At 33.3% G+C, this 21,238-nt stretch overlaps 2 protein-coding genes and 1 non-coding gene across 5 annotated transcripts; 2 read left to right on the forward strand and 1 right to left on the reverse strand.

The window, feature by feature from the left end:
* Nucleotides 1-3,099: 3,099 nt before the first annotated feature.
* Nucleotides 3,100-4,946, reverse strand: LOC18103820 (bidirectional sugar transporter SWEET10). 2 transcript variants are annotated; one of them, XM_024581823.2, is made up of 6 exons: nucleotides 4,784-4,946; nucleotides 4,372-4,408; nucleotides 4,054-4,264; nucleotides 3,799-3,960; nucleotides 3,601-3,720; nucleotides 3,100-3,506 (listed from the first exon to the last, which is right to left on the reverse strand). In XM_024581823.2, exons 1-6 carry the CDS (start codon nucleotides 4,824-4,826, stop codon nucleotides 3,228-3,230), a joined length of 852 nt encoding a protein of 283 aa, XP_024437591.2. In that variant the 5' UTR covers nucleotides 4,827-4,946; the 3' UTR covers nucleotides 3,100-3,227. The 2 variants fall into 2 exon arrangements, with proteins under 2 accessions (XP_024437591.2, XP_024437592.2); XM_024581824.2 differs by having other exon boundaries at nucleotides 4,054-4,298; nucleotides 4,784-4,910.
* Nucleotides 4,947-9,568: 4,622 nt separating this feature from the next.
* TRNAQ-UUG (transfer RNA glutamine (anticodon UUG)) lies at nucleotides 9,569-9,640 on the forward strand. Its single transcript has one exon. It is a non-coding gene; the product is annotated as a tRNA-Gln (tRNA).
* A 6,391-nt stretch (nucleotides 9,641-16,031) lies between these two features.
* LOC7454583 (probable protein S-acyltransferase 7) lies at nucleotides 16,032-20,969 on the forward strand. 2 transcript variants are annotated; one of them, XR_008056970.1, is made up of 6 exons: nucleotides 16,128-16,583; nucleotides 17,118-17,300; nucleotides 18,522-18,818; nucleotides 19,604-19,837; nucleotides 20,080-20,837; nucleotides 20,928-20,969. XR_008056970.1 is itself a non-coding variant. In XM_002318118.4 (5 exons), the coding sequence occupies exons 1-5, from the start codon at nucleotides 16,458-16,460 to the stop codon at nucleotides 20,620-20,622; spliced, it is 1,383 nt and encodes a 460-aa protein (XP_002318154.3). In that variant the 5' UTR covers nucleotides 16,032-16,457; the 3' UTR covers nucleotides 20,623-20,876. The 2 variants fall into 2 exon arrangements, 1 of the variants encoding a protein (XP_002318154.3); XM_002318118.4 differs by lacking the exon at nucleotides 20,928-20,969 and having other exon boundaries at nucleotides 16,032-16,583; nucleotides 20,080-20,876.
* The last annotated feature ends 269 nt before the right edge of the window (nucleotides 20,970-21,238 follow it).

Below are 21,238 nucleotides of genomic sequence, written 5' to 3' on the forward strand. Positions count from 1 at the left end.
AAAAATAAAAAAAATATTTAATTTAAAATAAAAAAATTTAAAAAATTATTTTAAAAAAAAATGTAAAAGCAAAATGATTTTTAATGTTTTCATATTTTACTTGATGGAGATTGAACTCTGATCAAGGACACCTCGGCCAGCGTGAACCGGATAGGGTGCACGAGATCACATCCGTTTCCATCGAGGTGGGCAAACCCCTTGAGTTGTTGGAGCTAAGTTACTCGGGGAAGAGTGCTGTCATCGAGGACATGGTTAGTCTGCCAGGCCTTCGACCCATTCGTTGGGTTTTAGGCCGAGACTCTGCAGTATCTTTGGGCTTCTGGGACAAAACCAGTCGCCATGAGGTAGAAACTTTTGTTACCATTAAGAAGTGGACTCCCTGCTGTTGTTTCCGTTCCAAAATCTACTGGACTGGAAATAAGAAAAGTAGTTAAGCTTAAAGGAGGCCATGGCATGCTGTCTTGTAAAGTCGGGGTTCATGGGATTCGATTTTTTTTTCATGCCGATGGAATCTCTTGGAAAACTTGGTCTATCTAGTTTTACAAGTTAAAGGCGAAGAGCATCAGCCCCCTTGCCTTTCTTGTTGTTTTCCAAGATTTGATATAAAAGAATAAAGGCAGTCTAATATAGGTCGGCGGCACTGCATGCTTGCTTGCTTGCTCCATGGCACAAGCACTGCTATAGAAGTTTTGGATGCAAAATAGATTCAAACTGTGTCAACAAAAGCATTGGAAAGAAGACAATACTGGGTGTATGATACTTGACAGAGATTGGCTGTGCCCTCTTGAAGTAATTGACCAGTAGTGATGGTCATTGATTTGAACTTTTCCAAGTGGTGATTACCTCTTGATTGTGATGATATGACAGATTCCACCATATATTTTTGCTAATGGAGAGCATCGAGGTTCATTTTTATTCTTGATTTGGAAAAGAAAGAGACAGGCCAGCCATGCGAGGGAGCCCACAATTAAATGAGAGATGCTCTGCCAAACTCCTGGATTTGTTGTGGCCTGGGGCTCATCCATTATTCCAGTTAAGTTTAAGGCATTGGAATCGACACGCATGGATTTAATATCAAGTAGGCTAGCGCTTCCAGGTATGATTGGAAAAGCATTAATTGTTCATGCACATGATACTAGACGAAGTGGCAAAAACAAATGTATAATTTAATATTTATTTTGATAATAAAGTGTTAAGTATATATATATACGATCCATTTTCTTTTCAAATAATAACAATATTAATTATATATCACAGTTTATTATAATAAGAATGTGCCCAAGTTTATTTAATGAACCCTTATATATATTATTGAATTACTTATATATATTATTGAATTTAATAATTGAATTTTAGTTCTATGATCTAGAATACTTAAACTATATTGTGGTGGCTCATTATCAACTCCATATATAAGGGTTGATATTTTAGAGAGAGAAAGTGCAATAATATTTTAGAGAGATAGACTTTAAAAATATATATGCTAAAAATATTAAGAATTGAGAGATTATGAACCTTTAACTTGAAAAATTTATGGTATATTTATAGTTCATGAATCTTATTCTTTTGTGGAGAAGAGGGTCTGACGTGTAATTTTACCATTGTAATATTTTGAGTTGTACTTTTCTCAAAATAATATTTATTGGATCAGTATAAAATACCGAGGGACCTGTGTGGGGTCTGAGAAAAATTTCCTGGTGATTGTTGGGCTCGGGCAAGGTGAAAGTGGATTCGTACATCCTACATGGACCTAAACACTCTGGGTTTGGGCGTGAAAGCCCAAGCCCACAAGGGCACTGGGGTGCATGTCCAACACCAACTGGGCATACAACTATTGGGGTGCATTGGGCAGATGCATAGTGTATTGTATAGTGTCCATACATTGGGCGTTCATGTGTCCATGCAGGGAGCATGGCTCGAGCTACTTGCCCGAACCTATATTCTTGGTGCGTGGGCTTGGGCTCCTTACCCAAGCCCATGCTCCTTGAATTTTTTTAGGGCTTTTTCCTCTTTAAAATGATTTATTTGGGTCTATTTTGGGGGATTTTTTAAGTCTATTTTATTTGGATCCATCAGCAGCCTCTCAAGTCTTTATGACATTAATCCATAAGACTTGTAAAAATACCTGGTTACCAAGACAAGTTCATCAAATTTCTTTTATATAAGAAGAGGGGTTGAAACCCCGGGTAATAAACTGGAGAGCCTGTGTGTAAAGGTATGCATCATGTTTGAAAACTTTTCTAAGTATGTAGAGGGAAACCATGAGGGAATCTATACTTAGAAAAATTCTTAGGAAGGTGAGGTGAGATATAAAAAACTTCATACTTAGAATATTTTTCTAAGAGGTTATGAGAAATTTATAGAGAAAAACCTCATACTTAGAAAAATTTCTAAGTGGCTAGTGGAAACCCATGAAGGATGAAATTATACTTAGAAAATATTCTAAAGGATTGAGGAGAACCCAATGAGGGTGACCCCTAGTGATACACATACTTATAAAAATTTCAAAAGAACAAAGGGACATATATATGGAGGGTGGTTTTATTACATCAGGAAAACCAAATTCATTTCTTGGAGAGTGATCACACTAGATTGTGAGAGGTATGTGACCTCCCTGGATTGCATGAGGCATGAAAGCCTTAATTAAAGAAAGTTCTCACTGAAAAGTGGGAGGTCTGTAGCCTCCCTGATGATATCTCTGGGGCTTGGGAGTCTCTAAAAAAGGTCTATAACCTCTCTTATGATAGTGTGGAGTCTTGAAAGCCCCTCACTTTTCGATGAATTTTGCTCTTTGTTTTTCTAATTTCTCTCATTTCTTTTTGTTTTGTGATCTTATCTATTTATAATTCACTTTTTATTTTTTTTTATCTTTTTATTTGCGATATTTTATCTTCTATCTCCTTATCTTTTATCTTGTGGTTGCTTGTGGTTGTTTTGGAGAAGGGCTCAAACTCTTGATGTTTATTTCGGTGTATTTCTTTACTTGTTTGTCTTTTCACTCTCTATTTTTATCTTTTCAATTTCTTTTATATTTTTATTTTGTTTTTGTCGTTTTTTATGTTTTAAATAGGGTCAAAAGTCGACCATGACACCAGGGAAGACATCAATGGCATGAAGCCTTAATTATACGAAGACAAATTACCTAAACAGAAACTAATTACATAATTAAGGCACGACCACATACATATACAGTTCATGCAAATTATAGTAGCACCCCAATAAAGCTGCTAAAGTTTGTTCACGACATCTATGGCTTTCATGATTTCCATGGCCTGTCTCTTTGCATTTTGATCTTCAACAAATCCGTTTCCACTATCATTCAGCTTTGGAATCACTATAGTTATCTCGGAGCAGATTGTTGGACCCAACTTTTCAAGGTCCACGACATGTTCAGATATTTCTAATTGAAGTTTAGGCTCCACCTCCACAACTTTCTTGGGGTTCCTATAGATCATATAAAGTAGCATCTGGAGAAGACCGAGGATAAAGCCCAGTATGTTTGGAATCTGTTGATGGGAAAGAGAAGCAATGTAAAAACAAAATCATTAAATGAAAAGTCAATTTCATATTTCATGTATGTATAAATATTTGATCACTTACAGCAACAAATTGATCTTTCTTTAGATAGCCATAGAAGAACCACATGAGTGCACTCAAAGTTAGGAAAAATGACAAAGAGAAAGGCATGAACTCCACGCTCTTTGTTTTTATAACTTTTCTCTGCGAAATTCAATGAAGTATTAGAAAAAGATCAAGATTAGCCAGAAATTTGTGTTTTGCATGCTCGAAGTCACCTACTGCAATGAAAAGAGGTGCAACAAAAACGCATATAGAAAATATCATGCAAATCCATCCAAGAACTTGGACACGTTTGTGGCCTTGTGTTAGGAAGAGAGTCAGTACACAGACGAGACCGAACCCAAAAACATTGAACAGCAGGAGAAGTTTGAAAGTCAGAATCTGCACCAAATTGAGCTCAAAATATTAGTAAATCTGAAGTGTACTTCAAAAAGGGCTTTAAACGTTACGGAAGTTTGTGTTCATGGGATGTACTTTATCCTTCTTCGTGGCATAAAAAAGGTACACAACAATGTAACCTATCGCCATAAAAAAGGCAAAAGAATTGATGGTGATTAGAAGGATGGTATCCTTCTTGAAAATCGTATAGAAGAGCCAAAGCATAGCACTAAATAGTGCAATCACATAAGGGATAGATTGGAACCCTTCGCTTGTCTTCTTCTTGCAAATTTGATAAAATGTTGGCCTGTGATATCATTCATCGTTAATCGTGTTAGCACCTAATTAATACAGAGGAAGGTGATTAGAGTACATATGAAGACTGGAGACTAAAATTTTCAGACAAGGACTTACAGAGGAGAAAGGCAGACCAAACAAGAGATGATGTTTCCTACATTCGCAGAGAAAAGAAAAGAAAATATAAATTAGTTTCTCGAGATATATAGTAAATGGTCGTTCTTACCAAAAAAATAAAATTCTTTGTTGCAACCTCCTGCAATTTTGCCTTTCAGCTAAATAAAAAGAAAAGCTGAAACTTTTACATCAATGGAGAATTATTCCTACATAGTTGATCAAAACTTTTACTCAATCAATAATTTAGAGAAGCAAAGATATATGTAGGAGCTGCTTTGCATGTATGAGCATTGAGTAGTTCTTTATCTAAACGTTCCTTGCATCAGAGAGCCGGGAGAAAAGGAAAAAAAAAAAAGAATTGACGGGGAAGCATAGAAGAGCAAATTAAATAAGGACTTGTAATTATTTCTACCTAAAAGACCAAAACCGAACACCCATGTCAAGTGCAAGGCCATCTCCACTACAAAAAATCAAGAAAGACAATTATAAGTCTGTCTCTCTCAACTCTCTCCCCTAACACCAAAGTCACTGTTTCTCAATGGAAACTCTAGCTAGGTAATGTTGTATTGCTTAGCAAAGCTCATGAACTATTTATACAGAGATCGACTTTAGTCAAGTTGCAAGGTTTCTTATCTTTTCTTTCTGACAAGGAAGTTGCATGTTGAATTAATAAATATAATATATCAATGTAACTGTGGGAAGTGTTAAGAACTCAAAATGGTTTCTTTCCCAGTTGGTTACAATGCTTTTAACATATTCCAAACTGCCTTTCTAGCCCTAATGCCATATTTGGTTTACTGTTCTTGAAGGTTGACACTCAATCTTCAAGGACGAGGCCCCTAATGCTGGTGCCTGGTACCATTCATAGTACCCTAAAGTTCTTGGGGCCCCACCAGAAGGTTCTTTCTGAGGTGTCATCCACCATGTGATCTTATTGGTTACAGCTCATCTTCAAGTGCTAGCTAGTAAACTTCACTTGATCAAGCTGATCCTTAATTTATTTCGTAAAAGAAAACAAGAAAAAGAAAAACCCATCAGCTTGTTGCAAAACCATCCATATATAACCACATTTTTTGGTGAAATTAGCAAGCGATCGGCTTCCTTGGAATGGTTTTGATACTATTTGTAACATCATATATATGCCCATTATCTAAAAAAGTGTGTTGCCTATATATAGATCCATGCTTTTAGAGATCTTAGAGTTAGGTAACATATCAAGGCTTACACAGTACTGTTGATAAGGAATATTGAGTGAGGGCTATGGCGTTCCTACAAATTAATTTTCAGAAAATCACTTGGGCATCCTCGTTTGTTTGCTTAAAAGCATTTTCCATAAATTCATGATAAATAAATTATAGTTTTATATTTAACAATATTATGAAAAATGATTTTTGAGAAATAAATTACTTTCTAATATTTAATTAAAAATTAATGAGCTGGAAATCATTTCTTGTCCATTTATTCTTTTTATTACTAGGCTCCTCAAGATGTATTTTCACATTAATTTGTTACATTTAAATAAATTTAATAAATTCATCAAAATACTAGTTTCAAGATTTGAATCCACAAAATAGAAAGAATGACATTTTGAACTACTAAGCCATCTCCTTAGGGTTTTTTTTTGTGGAAGTCTTAAGCTATTTTTAACCTAATCGCTCCAATAGTTTGGTCCACGCTCAACCACGGTATATGTTGCAAGATTATCCAATTAATTCACATTTTTCTTACTATAATTTCAAATTTTTGGCCGGAGAAAAAGTCTCTATGTTCAGAATCTTGCAATTCCGCCTAAAGATTAACCAAATTGTGAATCATAACGTGCTAAATGGGACCAACATACTCGGTAGTAAAATCCAGTTGGCTCACTTTTATTATAGGAGTCTACAAGCTAGATCTTGAAACTTACTTCACTTCCAAGGATAATTCTGATGTGGAATCGCACTTGATGGCAATGAGTTATTCAGAATCTTTGATCTTCTAGGGTAAAAGATGCTAACAAACGATGGAGATGTGACTGAGCATCAAGATAAAAGCATATGCTGTTCTCCCTAAACAAGAAACAACTTTTAACATTTGACCGGTAGCCATTTGCAGCAATTCCTCACCGAAAAAACTAGTTTTTTTTTATATATATATATCTCGGGGTGTCCGGATCAGTTTACATGCACCACAACTAATCTTCGGATTCACTGAATACCCTGCAAGCCCAGTAAACAAGTAAAACACCGCGGGAATGACAGACATGCACAAAGAAAATCGAACTCGGGTGCAAAGAAATGTAACAAGTTTCTATCATGACCACTAGGCCACTTCGGAGTGCCTGGAAAAAAAAAATAGTTTATGCTCATGGGTCGTGGTATTATGTATATATGACGATGAAGTAATGAAAAAATTTTAGATGGAATATGGACTTTTCTTGTGCATCTTGGATGGGCTGGTAAAGTGATCGAGGTGATCTCTAGTTGATGGGCTTGATCGGAGATTGGACATTCACATGACTGGTTCAATTATATATGGACTAAACAAATTATAGACTGGTTCACCATTGCTAACATGGACCATTAAGTCATGAATCGGACCTTTTATTTATGAGTTAAATATAAATACCATGTATAGTCGATGAGAATGTGTCTCTTCGTGGATTGAGTTAAATATAAATGTTGTTGGATTTACCGTAATATATTGTTTATTAGTTGTATGAAATCTACTGTCAATATTTATGATTGCTCGGGCTTTGAAGTATTATTAGAGACTGCATGATAGAAGAATATTGGCTGGTGAAAACAATCTAATCAAATGGCCTTGCATTTGCTAGGTGCGCCATGGAAGTACTTGACCAAGAGCTCTTGAATTTCATTTCCTTAATTTTGGCAATCGTATTTGTCCCAAAGAAGCAATTAGTCGTTTCCACATGATATTATAAACGAATGAACACCAGCACTACAACACACACACACACACAGATACCTCGACACAAACATCATGCCACAGGTTACAAAGTTCATATTTGAAGCCACCAACTGTATCGACTGTGAAAAGGCTCGGAGCCCTTTCTTTCTGCGGGCAACAAGGTCTCATTAAAATCACCAATCTCAATCCATGGTGAACATATAAAATCTCCATTCAAGATCAGTGGAGCATGAACAGAGATCAAGATACATATTAAATTAGACTGAATTAACAAGAACCCCGGCCTTCTTAAGCTATATTGATCCATACAAAGTCTGACCCGAACCACGATGATAGCTTGCTCCCATGAATTCCCAAAACCATCAACAAATTTTCATTTGATATTATCAGAATCCCAGTCTTTGAATGTTCCTTTCATCCACAAGACTTGCTTTCGTTTCCAGCAAACATACCACATATATGCAGGTGCAGTTTATTGGTCCATCCCTTTACAAGTCTCTTCTTATGAGCCACCAAGCCCCCGAACTTTCCATGAAAGAAGAAAAGGCCATAAAATCAAGTAATTAGAGATAAATGGAGACTTGTTTTTGTGCATGTGTGATCCACGAGACATGTTTTTTCTTCTAGCAAGCAATAAGCATGCCACATGCAAGACTACAAGACTAGTATTCTGTTGATGTAACACAAGTTAAAGTCAATATCAATGGCGTAAAACGCTTGGCATGAAATAATTTATGATCTAACGTACGAAACTTGAATTTACTCAAGTAATCATAGTCTAGTGATTAATTATATATCTGGTAGCTTTCTTCAGTTAAATAGATTTTAAGTTCTTAAAACTACAATTTATTTAGTTATTATGTAATAATATATATGCCCTATATACCTCTCAAGGTCCAACAGATCACCAATGGATAATCTTTGCATTTTCCCCTTGTATTCCAGCACAAAATTGGAGTCCAGACAAGAATGCCATGAGCCTCCTTTCTCAAGAAAAAAATAAAATGTAACTAATTTCTCATACACTAACAATCGCTTTTAGGAATTTCCCAATCAATAACCTCTTTATTGATTATCATCAAATATTAGGCAGATATAATTTCTGTATTAAGTTGTGTCATTAGGCTGGCAGCTGCTTCAATTACCATTACAAAACATTCAAGCTGGGAAACAGAGAGAAGAAGTCCAAGCCAAGCCAAGCCAGCGATTTTCCAGCTATTTGTGCAGGCCAGGCCCAAATAGCTGGAAAATTGGGAAGTCCAAGCCTAAACGGGTCGGATCCTAGCCCGCTGCAAACTTTCTTAGCCTGCACAAATCTCGGTCAACATGTACTTTTCCATGCAAGCTTTTCCCTCTCATGCATTTTCAAAACGGTTATGATATTGAAAAACCCTGCATGCATTTTTCCATGCATTTATTGCCAAGGATGACATGGCATGAGAGAGGAGAGAGAAATGGAGAGAGAATGGGTGATTGAAACTACGCCGCCGAAACTTTAATTTTGACATCATCAATAATATCATAAAATATTTGACGATATAACCTCGTTGACGTCTTGAAAAATATTACTTGGAGGTTTTAGTGGGCCACAAGTGCAGCTCGAAAGCGATGGGCTGTTTGAGTCGGTCGGCCACATCTAAACTACTAGAATTTAAGCCCAAAATGCCTGAGAACCGACACTGACCCTGGCATGCTCATTTATGCTTCTTTTTTTTTTCTTTTTTTTTATCTAAACTACTAGAATCTAAACTCTTGGTGCTTACCAGCTACCACATGCCTCCACATATGATGATAATTGATAAGAGTTGGTTTAAGTTAAATGATATTTTGAGAAAAATTATAAATATAATTTTTTAAAAATATTTAAAAAATATTTTTTTGTTATTATTTATATATTTCTGATACATGGAGTCTTGGGTAATTTATTTTTTTTACTTAAAGTTAACAAGTTAAATGAGAATAATTTTCATTTTATAAAACATATTGACAAATATATTTTACTTGTTCTTAAGATTTTTTATTAAGTAAAGGTATTGATCCATTATCCAGCACTTAGCAAGAATTTAGTTAATTACCATTTGAGATTTAAACAAACTAAAAGAATATAAAAATCGAGCTAGAGAATGGTCTAAACTACCCTCGTCACCGCTATGCTTAAAGAAATGTATAAGAAGGATGCCACATTAGAAGTGTAACTGTAACGTGCCCTCTTGTTTTAAAAAGAAAAATAAACAAGGTCTATGACTTGTAGTAATATAATTAGAAAAGTCAAACAGTCTAACAAAGTGGTTCTATGGTGTAGTGGTTAGCACTCTGGACTTTGAATCCAGCGACCTGGGTTCGACTCCCGGTAGGACCTCTTTTTTGCTGTAACAAAGCTTATTGCATAATGCATGGTATCTGCTAGTTTTATTCTTATAGTATGATATTTTGTACCATAATTTGATGCAAGGTAAAGTGCTTTGAGGGAGATTTTGCTCCTCTCGTGTAAATGTTGATAATAAAGTGTTAGTGTAATTAAACTTAGTTCTGATACCAGTTTATTAGGGATTTTTTATATCTTAAAGTAATATTTTTGTAAAGCATGAATTATAATAAAAAAAATATTGAGAAAAGTACATGAGAAATAAAAAAACACAAATATATATATTTTTTTTTTGGTAAATTACCTCCTCCATTAACATAGAGAGAGGGAGCGAGGGAGGGAGGGAGCAAGATTTCACTATAAAAAAATGGAGTACAAAGCCGACCAAATACATCCAAAAAGAACCCATGAAAGGTTCATCAAGTTCTGATGTTGCTTGAGGATTTTTAGGGTGATATTGTTTTTTTTAGTTATTATTATTTATGAAAAACATGTTTATTAATAATAAAGATTTTTTTATTTTTAATATTCAAATATATCCGATTAATTAATCTAATTTTTGATTAATGAATCTACAACTAAGTTAAAGTTTGTGGAACAAAAATATTTTACATAGAAAATTATAAAGTTGTTATAATTATGAGATTTCTATTACATCAAAGTTTCGTTCTTAAATATTCTTGGTGAATATTCTATTGAGATTAGACATTAATTAAAATTATTGAAACTGATGCATATTATATTTCTTCCTAAATGAAAAGAAACAAGTGCTCTCATAAATTGAGGTATGAAGGATACTTGTAGGGGTGATCATTTTCTGTTCGGTTTGGTTTTTATATAAAAAAAGTGACCAAACAGAATTTTTTTAAAAAAACTGAAACCAGTTCAAACCGACCGGTTTCGGTTCTGTTCGGTTTTTTAGGACAAAAACCGGTTCAAACCGGTTTGGCTCAGTTTTTCCGGTTTGGCTAGGTTTTCTTTCGGTTTGGGTTTAGTTCGGTTTCAGGCTTATAAAACCGAACCGAACCGGTCAGTTTTTTCAAAATTTTAATCGGTTTAATCGTTTTTTTCATGGTTCGGTTTTTTCGGTTATTTTTTTTCCAGTTTTCTCAGTTTAATCGGTTTTTTAGTTTTTTTGCTCACCCATAAATACTTGAACCTAATATACAAATACTTGTCAAATGACATAATAAGGCGACCCTCACAAAGTTGTTGCGTTCATGACCCATAATAGGATGGATTGCACAAATGTATTATGTTAGGGACCAATGATGAGGTAGTTTACGCAAAGATATTTAGGATCCATAATAAAATGAACCACATGTAAAAGAATATTCGTGGTTGATAATGTTTTTTGACGACTTGATGACAAGTTCCTTCCAACCCGAAGAAGACTGATTCTAGATTTTATATATATATATATATATATTCTTTGTTCTCCATTCCATTGATTTTCCTTTCAACTTGCAATTAGATAAAATTTATAACTTTCATTTTCTTATCATTGCTATTCTCTTGAAACTTTCTTATTAAATACCATCTTAAGAGTTGATCTCTTCTAAATTGTGTTAGTCATTTATGGATAACTAATCTGAAACCCAATTTAGAACATGACATGACTAAGTATTTAGGTCATTGAGTCGTTAGGTTTATCAATGGGTTGTAAGCATCGACCCCACAAATGTGATTCTTTATTTTTTTAAAAGAGATTTAAGAAAAAGCCAATTCTTTTTTTATATAATTTTTTTGATGGCCTGATTTTTATTACTTCGGCTAGATTGATTGGGCTGAGACCAAGTCAACCTATCAAGTAAGGTGAAATCATACCGCTACAACTTTGACTAAACCAATTATGTAATTTTATATTTAAATTAATCAATATCTCATGAGTATATTCTTGTCTTATATGTGAATAAACACGATCAATGATTCATAATTAAAAATTAGGATTTATAATCGATCATTGTAAGAAGAAAAATATTATTTTAACTCTTAAATCCGCGTTGAAAATCAAATTATACTCTTTAGTTTTGTTTTGGTTAGCTGCATCGTATTCTGTCGATATATGGTCAAACCTATTTGAACCGAATGCACGTAAGAAAATTAAAATAAAATAAGCTATCTTGAATTCTAAAGGATGGTTGCACTGGTGGCCATGTTACAGGTGTTGGTGATCGAGTTTTCAGCTGTTTTATTTTTACGTTTTAAAAATATTTTTAAAAAAATTTAATATTTTTTTAGTTTTTTTTACTTCAAATTAATATGTTTTTTGTGTTTTTAGATCATTTTGATACGTTGATATCAAAAATTATTTTTTTAAAAAAAATATTATTTTAATACATTTATGAATAAAAAACAACCATAACCACACTTCTAAACAGAAAATAAAATCCTGAAAACTTAAAAAGTTAACTTTTATTATTATTATTATTATTATTAGAATACTCGATGGATATTGCGCTACACAAAGGAGTTTGTCCTTCTCTATTATATAAATAACCAAATAAATTATATACATTAAAAAAAAAAACCTTGAGGGAAAGGTATAAACATGGAAGTTCTTTTTTATATTTTTTAAAGACAATAAAATAAATTAATTATTTTTCAAGTTAAATTTTTTAAAATTAACATATTGAAGTATTTATGTCATTTCACTGAAGAAGTTATTTATGTTACAAAGTTAATTAGTGCGATGAATTAGAATAAAATTTATCATATTTTAGTAATATCGAATGCAATTGACTAAAAACAAATACATGATATAAATTGATTTTTCAACATGAATACAAAATCAAAGAGAAAATTATCTATTATAATTTATTTTAAGAAATTCTCATTTATGATTGGTTTCATTTGTGTGATAAAAGGAAACAATACCTGATATTAGTGCACATGAACAAGTTTAAGTGTTTTATATGGTAATTTAACTGGTTGGCCTTGATATATTTATAAGAAATTGATTATGATATCTAATAATGGTTAAATTATGTAACAATGACACAATTTTTAAATTTCAAAATTTTCATTTAATATACCATTACCTATTGGTTAACTATGTTTTCGAATCAAAATATTTTTTTAAGACTTTCAATGCGATTGAATAGAAAAAAGTTTGAAATTCAAGATTATTTAGTTCGTACTAGATTTGTAGTCGATGCTTCGCTATGAATCATTCAAAAAAAATTTCAACATAAAAAAATGCTATGGAAAAAAACCCAAGACCTAAGTTAGTAATTCAATTGATAATTTAAATATTATGAATTAAAAAATGCAATAATAATCAATAAATTAACAAATAAATAACAATAAAAAGAAATAGAAAAAACCAACCTAAAGCCATCTAGAATATCCAAAAACATAATATTAAAAGGCAAAACTAAAAATATATTAAAAAAAGCAACAAAAAACCACAATTAAACTAGGTTAGCTCACAAACTCCGTGACCGTGAATATGAGATTGAGATAACCTTATAGAAAAAAAAAAAAACCACTTGAAAGGAAAGGAAAGAAAAGCATGAAGACTAATTTCCAATACATCAAATGTTAATTGATGAAATTGAAATAAAACAATTTAAAAACAAGAACAAAAAAAATCAACCTGCGTTGACTATTGAAACCAGTGACATTAGTTATGAACCCAAGACTAAACCCATAGAAGAAAAACAGTAAAAAAATTAATAAAGCAAAACTCTAAAAAAAAAGTGAAAAAAGAGCTTAAAAAAAGGGGGGAAATCAAGTAAACCCGGACAAATCTTTTAAACCTGATCTAATCTCTAAAACCTGTAATCCATGAAATCCCGGATCCGATTTGAATCAAGAAACTTAATTCCCAATCAATTTAATTTTGAATTAAGGATGAAATCGTGAAAAAAATATTAATTTGAAAAACTTGCAAAAGAAAAAAAATAGCAATAAAAGGAATAATTATCAAATTTAAAAGAAAAAAACATAATGTGCAAGTATCAATAGGGTATAGATATGAAAAAACCTAATGTACGAGTATCCATTGACATCTCTAATTAGCTTATTCGTATAAAGTTTCTCTTTTGTGGAGGTTTAAATAACTTATCTATATCTAAATTATCATTTAAAAAAACTATATTTTTCTTTTCTTTAGATTCACGCTCTAAATAATAATATGATCAATACACTCATTTATTCATCAAGTTATAAATAAAACCTTAAATCTAGGCAAACCTTCTAAATTTGGTCTAAAATCTAAAACTTATAACATGTGAAAATCCTGAACTTGGGTTGAATTAAAAAGCTTAACTCGCGAAAGAAAAAAAAATAGCAATAAAAAAAATAACAGATCAAATTTGATAAAAAAACCCATGAAGGATATATTTTTTTAAAATAACAATATAAAAGATGACGCAAAACAAGATGAATAACAATAAAAAGAATAGAGACCAGATTTGAAAGATAAAAAATAAAAGAAAGATAAAATTAAAAACATTTATAATTTTGTGAAGTAAGCATATTTTATTCTTTATTTATTTTTAAATATGTATCGGGGCATAGATCTGATCAAGAAAAAAAGAGTGAAATATGGACTAACCTAAAAAAATATGGGAACCCATAAAAAAAGAATGGTTAAAAAATCATATAGAAAGGAAAAAACATATATGACATAAATGCTAAGTGATAAAAAAATATCAGCTTAAAAAAAGAAGAAAAAAAACTAGGAAAACCTTCTAAATCTAGGCAAAGGTTTCAAACTCGCAACCCATTAAATTCTAGACCCGGAACAAATAAAAAAACTTAATTCCTAACTAATTTAATATTGATTTGCTAAAGTAAATCCAGCTAAGAATAATAATTAAAAAGATCCGAGAAAATACAAGTTATTTCCAAAATCAGTGAAAAATTCTAAAGAAAGAAAATAAATAAAAATAAATTCAAATTAAAATTTATCTCAAATAAAACAAATAACAATAAAAAGAATGACAACTAATTTTGAAGATAAAAAAAATAAAAGAGGATTAAATAGAAAAAGAATTCTAATCTTATAAACTGTTAAAAAAAATGATTTCAAATATTGAGGATGAAATTAAAAAAATATATATCAATTTAAAGAATTAGCAAAAAAACCCAATAAAGAATGATAAATGAAAGTATCAATTTAAAGAACTTACTAAGACAAAAAAAAAAAATAATCAAAATAATGAAAACTAAATTTGAAAGAAGGCAAAAAATTGAAGGGGGATATAATTGATAAAACATATTGATTTTATAAATTATTCAAGATAAAAAAATTATGAAAAAAATATAGGGACCAAATCTAAATAATTAACAAATTAAAGGGTTGTTCTAAAATTTTAAAGGGGTTGGTGTAGAAATTTAGATAGGGAGAGAAAACATGATATTACAAAAAAGAAGAAGAAAAACCACGATAAAAAGATAAAAAATCTCTTGTAAAAGAGTTATGTTGATTTTATCTCTAAAGGAATCAAAGTGATTTCACAATTTTGAAAAAAAAATAAAAAGATCATAATACCCCTTATTGAAAAGCAACATGTTTTTTTTTAATAGAGGTAAATCAATATTTTTTCTATACAAAAAAAACCCAACCTAATCCTATAAAAATTATCAAGATAATTATATCATTGTGAAAAAATAATCTTATCTTCAATACCTAGTTAAAAGGTTTTTTTGGCGGGGTAATTTCATCATTTTGCTATTCTAATGTACAGTGGCAACTTCTTCTTTTCCTTTATTTATTATTTATTTAATTTTTAAAGACAATTGTTTTTTTAAATTAAAAAAAAAGGCTATACAAGTATACGAACAACAAATGAATTATTAGGTCCATTCGAAAGGATCCTTGTTGCCATAGTTTTTAAACCCGGCTTTGTGGTCGGCCCAGTCCAAGGCCCGGGTTCCAGGTTTTGACCGGGTCATCGGGTCGGCTGGGTCAATCTCTATTTTAAAAAAATTCAAAACTACGTCGTTTTAATAAAAAAAAAACAAAAGTCAATGGGTTGCAATCGAGTTTTGCCAGGTCAACCCGTCGGGTCGGCCGAATCACACCGGGTCATGATTTTTTCTATTTTTTCATCAATTCGGTCTGGTTCCAGTCGCGGGTCGACCCACTAGGCCGGGTTTCAAAACTATGCTGGTTGCTTAACTTATGGAAACTCAAACATTAAACCTCGAACTTAATAACTTCTTACAATCTAAACCAACTTCATAGTTGAATCAAGTTTAATGACAACAAATGCAATTTACCACACCAATCAATTTGATTGTCTTTCTAACGATATTTATTTGGTTTAAGAATATAACATGTTCCACCTCACTATCATTAAAAAGACAAAAGAAAAGAAAAAAGAAAAAAAAAGAGTTCTTAGGGCACATTTGACATTAGGAAGAAACTGAGGTCTGAGAATTTAGAATTCAAAAGATTCCTTGTCAGTAATGTCCTTATCACCGAAAACAAGATAATCAACTGTTGAGACGTGCCGTTATACATAACTTTCTTGAATGATTGTATAGTATAATATTTTTGTACTCTGCCATTTACTTAGATGAACAGCTCGACTGCGACCGTTTACGCCGTCGTTGGCGGTGGTTTCTACCTCATAAACCATAATATCATAGCTTGAACCTCACCCCACCAATCCAATTTGTCTTGTTAACAAAAATAAAGTAAAAGTCAAATAGTCTCTGCTTTTTATCGTGCGGTACTATTAAAAGAGCTGCCTTTATTTGCTTTTTTTATTTGTGTTTCTTTTCTTTTTCGTTTTCACTTTGCAAAGCGTTGCAGCTATCCAGAATTGACCTTACAAAGAGAGAACAAAAAAGAGGGATGAGAGACATGTATGTGGTCCCACCTCCTCCTGATCCGATTGCCGGAGCTACGGTGGACGCTTCTGTTACTGGTGACGATGGGGAGGATCAGCTCAGGACTTACCAGGCATGGAAAGGCAGTAATGTAAGCTAATTTCTAGTTTTGGATTCTGGGTTTTTGTTGAGGAAAGTGTGAGATTTTGTGAGATTGAGGATAAAGATTGGATTTTGGGGTGTTTAAGAATGGAATAAAGGAGTTAAAAATGGATTTTTTTTTGGGGGGCTTACGTTAGCAGTCAATTTGAGTTATTTATGCTCGCAACTTCTGTTTATGGCTCACTTGAGTAAATTATTTTGCAAGTAGTTGGCTTATTGTGAAATGGGTAGGGGTTGGTTTGTTTAATGAGTAACTGAATTTAGATTTCTTGCAGCTGTTGTTACTGCCGTGAATCAATTTTTCGGTTTAGTGAGGTTAATGAAAAAATCACTTTCCAACATATCATGGCCTTTTCTGTTTCGTGATTCAAAGATGTGAAAAGCATAATGTAGATATTGCTACTATTTTTCAACATTTTTTTTTAAATATTATTATGCCATTGCGAGGGTTTTTTCTTTTATTCGTTCATGTTGACAATAGTTGATAATTGCATAATGCCACAGTTGGTTGTTTTGTATGCAGATTTTCTTGCTTCAGGGGAGGCTTATTTTTGGACCAGATGCGAGATCTCTTCTGTTAACCATATTTCTTATTGTGGTTCCTGCTGCTATTTTCTGTGTCTTTGTAGCAAGAAAGCTGAAAGATGATTTTTCTCATCACTTGGGAATATCAATATTAGTCGTTGCTATCGTTCTGACATTACTAGTGAGTAGTCTTCCTTTCTTAAGTTCTGTAATTTTCTTTTCTTCAATTTTTGTCCTTCTGCTTGCTGAAGCACCATATGCTTAACAATGAACTCAGTTAATTGTTATGTTGAGTTTTTACAAAGCTTAAATAGATAGCAGTTCCCATCTTCTGACAATCACAGAGCCTTCATTTTAGTAATTTCCTTTAAAAGCAGCTCAGTCGATTAACTATTCTGTTTTCGAGGTCCTAGTATACGGGCTATTCTGTAACAATCAAGTTTAGTGCATAAATAAAGGTTATAAGGTGGCACATGCATATATCAATGACAGCATATAACTATGGCTTTAGTTTGTTGCTTCTATTACTGTAGCATATTTACTCATCTATTGGCTGATAAGAAATGAATTTTTGCGAGTTTGAAAATTTGTATGTGTTCAAGCATGCCCCAAATGGAAAACCTGAATTTATGCTATATGGATGTGATTTATGTTGAGACCTTAGTTGATCATCCTAACATAACATGAGTGCTTTATCCAGGAAACAACCATTCTGCTCTTGTTGCAATAGACCTTTTGGCGCATGTTAAAAGTGTCAACAGTGTGTCCTCTTTGGGGTTTCCTTACTTTTGGTGGGAAGGGGTGTGGGATTTCCCTTTGTCATGTGTTCTTCTCTGGATTCTTAACAAGTTAGACTGATCTCTTAATTTCAAACCTGAAAAGAGTTCTAGGACTGAATAAGCAGTGTTTTCTGAAAATGTGCATATATGAGATTAAAATTTAGGATGCATACATGGAAATATAAAACGGGACTAAATGTGACACTGGTATATAATAGGAAAGTGGATTCAGTTTCATTGAGGATAAGTTTATGGAGGATCGTTTGTGATGATATGGTTACAGCAATGCTCTTTGGATGCACCAATGCAGAAGAGTGATTCAATTTAAGTAGCAGAATTAAAAGAGAAAAAGAGCTGGATCAGAATCATTTGGGTTTGAAGTGATAAAAAGGTCATTTATCTCACAACATATTACTGAAAATTTGACCCTAAGCAACAAATTGAGAAAAAAGTTAATACAGCCAACCCAAACTAGTTTGAGGTTGCCACTTTGTTTGCACAAATGCTTTTATTTGATCATTAAAGTGTAGCTGAAGGAGTTGCTTGAAATAATAATTATAGGTTGGCAGAAAGTTCCAACATAGTTATGTGCTGTTAACTGATGAATGTATTTGTTCTTCCAGGATTTAACCCTTCTTCTACTAACATCAGCAAGGGATCCTGGTATAATACCTCGTAATGCTCATCCTCCAGAGCCAGAAGGTTATGACTGGCAAACTCCACTTACTCCTGGCCAAACCCCACCTTTTCGTTTGCCACGCACAAAGGATGTTATCATCAATGGGATGACTGTGAAGACCAAGTACTGTGATACCTGCATGCTTTATAGGCCGCCACGCTGCTCTCACTGTTCCATATGCAATAACTGTGTGGAAAGATTTGATCATCACTGCCCTTGGGTTGGTCAGTGCATTGGATTGGTAATGATCATTCTTCTTCGTGACATTTCTTTACTCGTTAAATCTTAACTAACTAGTGCCATCTCCAGAACTCTGTTTTAGGAAAACATGAAATTTTCTGTCGTGCATTGAGCATGGTGTTTACTCGATTCCGATTGTTTGAATTGTCATTATCAACCATATTTGGATGTAGGCTCCCCATCAAAAGAAAGAGAAATATACAAACTAAGTTGTTAATGAAATGCATGATCAACAAGGGAAAATATGTGACATCATTGTTGTATGGTGGAATGACACTAATTATTTGTGGGGTTAGCCGGTGTTTTGTTACAAAATATTTGAAGATAACCTTCCTGCTATGTAGCTTCAAACTTCAAAGTGATCAAAATCCGAGATCACAAGATACTGTGTTAATATTAGGAAAAATCCTTTGACATCCAAGGAGTGCATGCCATTTTTTTTTCTTATTTAAAGTATAACTGAACCAGTTGCAGAAGTAAAGGTCCTTAAAATGCCAAAAATAGCAAGTGGATATTCTTTTCAGTTATATTGAATTTTAGGAAGTGTGCCAGAATTAGTAAAATTTGTGTGCATTCATTGATAATGTTCTTGAATGTGTCAATATTTGCCTAGGCTGCCCAATATACTGTTGGAGGATCTTTTGTAGCTAAACTCATTATCTTTCAGGTTGCTATCTAGCTAGTACTTGCACTGGCAAAATATTGACCTTTGCCATCACTTAAATTTGTGTATGTGATGATGATCATTCTCTGAGCTGGGATTTGTCTTTCTGGTTTTGGATGCAGCGGAACTACCGGTTCTTCGTCATGTTTGTTTTCACCGAAACAATTCTTTGCATATATGTACATGCATTTTGCTGGGTCTACATTACAAGGATCATGAATAGTGAGGAGACATCAATTTGGAAAGCAATGTCCAAAGCTCCTGCTTCTATTGCACTAGTAGTTTACACCTTTATTTCAGTTTGGTTTGTTGGTGGTCTTACTGTGTTCCATTCATATCTCATCAGTAAAAACCAGGTAAGAAACTCTCCTTGTCAAGGTCCATTGAAATCAATAATGTGTCTCACTTTTAGTTTTATATCCTCATGTGTAAACTCTTATCACCTTCAGTTATTTCTTGTTGCATCCCTTCCATTGCCACTTGCTTTGCACTCTGCTTCTATAATAGATATATATTTGCCAAAAAAACTGTTTCATTCTTCATGTTTAATGTCATATTCTAGTTTACTCATATTTATTGCTTTTTTTTTTGCTGGCAGTCTACTTATGAGAACTTTAGATACCGGTATGATGGGCTAGCCAACCCATTTGACAAAGGTTTGATTGAGAACTTCATGGAGATATTTTGCTCTAGCATTCATCCATCTAAGAACAATTTCAGGGCAAAAGTTCCAAAGGAAAACACCATTCCACCTAGAATGGTAGCTAGTAGTTTTGTCAGTTCAGGGGTGGGAAAATCTGCTGGTGATGTAGAGATGGGGAGGAAGCCAGTCTGGGATGAGGCTGCAGGAGATGCGGATGATTATGATGGAACAATAAGAAATGATGACAGTCTACATGAGGATCGTGGATTGACTGATGTCTCACCAGATTTAAGCAGGATCCTTCCCCCACAGGGTATGGAAGGGCGTAGCGTCATGCATTCCAGACGACCAAGTTTGGGGAGAAAAAGTGGCAGTTGGGATATATCACCTGATCTTGCTTCAGCAGCTGGAATGGGGGAATCAGAGCGGACGGCTTGTGGCACTGGTGACAACTTGACATCAGATGCTCAGCAGTCTAAGAGGCATACAAAGTTGTAAAATGAAAAGAAGATATGATTGTACAGAACAAGGAAGGAAAAAAAGAAAAAAGAATGATATGTTTCTATCGTATTGGTTGGCCGTTGATGCTCTTGGTCCCTCACGTTATCTACGTTTTCCCCCATGTATAATGATCTGTTTCAATGGGTTTACGGTTTTAGGCCGTTGTAATTTTTCCAAAACCAGTTGTGCCACCATAAATCTTTACTTTTTTGGTGAGTAGAAGTGATTGCTATATATTTTATGTTTTGCAATATCGATCAATCCCTGCACGGGTGTTGTAATGATCGTCTTTGTTTTGCTAGATTTTGGAAGGGAAAGATTGAGCATGAGCTCTTGTCGTCGGAGCCTTCTGTTTAGAACGTAGAAGAGGTGCCTGGCTAACTCAGCCACATCAAAGTGGTTGTTAAGCTTGCTAAGATTTGCCACCGTTGGTTCTTTAAACCATTTGAGATAAACAGCTGACCTCATGTTACAGACTGAACTTGCACAGTCGGGGCTGGCTTCACTTGTAAGAACATACTAAACAACTTTCGGAAGTTCGCAACAGTTTCGATTCTTGGCCGCATGAATTCTTATGGTACATGATTTACTACCTGTATTTGATGGAGCTATC

This window comes from Populus trichocarpa, chromosome 12, assembly GCF_000002775.5.
Source record: "Populus trichocarpa isolate Nisqually-1 chromosome 12, P.trichocarpa_v4.1, whole genome shotgun sequence".
NCBI lineage: Eukaryota > Viridiplantae > Streptophyta > Magnoliopsida > Malpighiales > Salicaceae > Populus > Populus trichocarpa.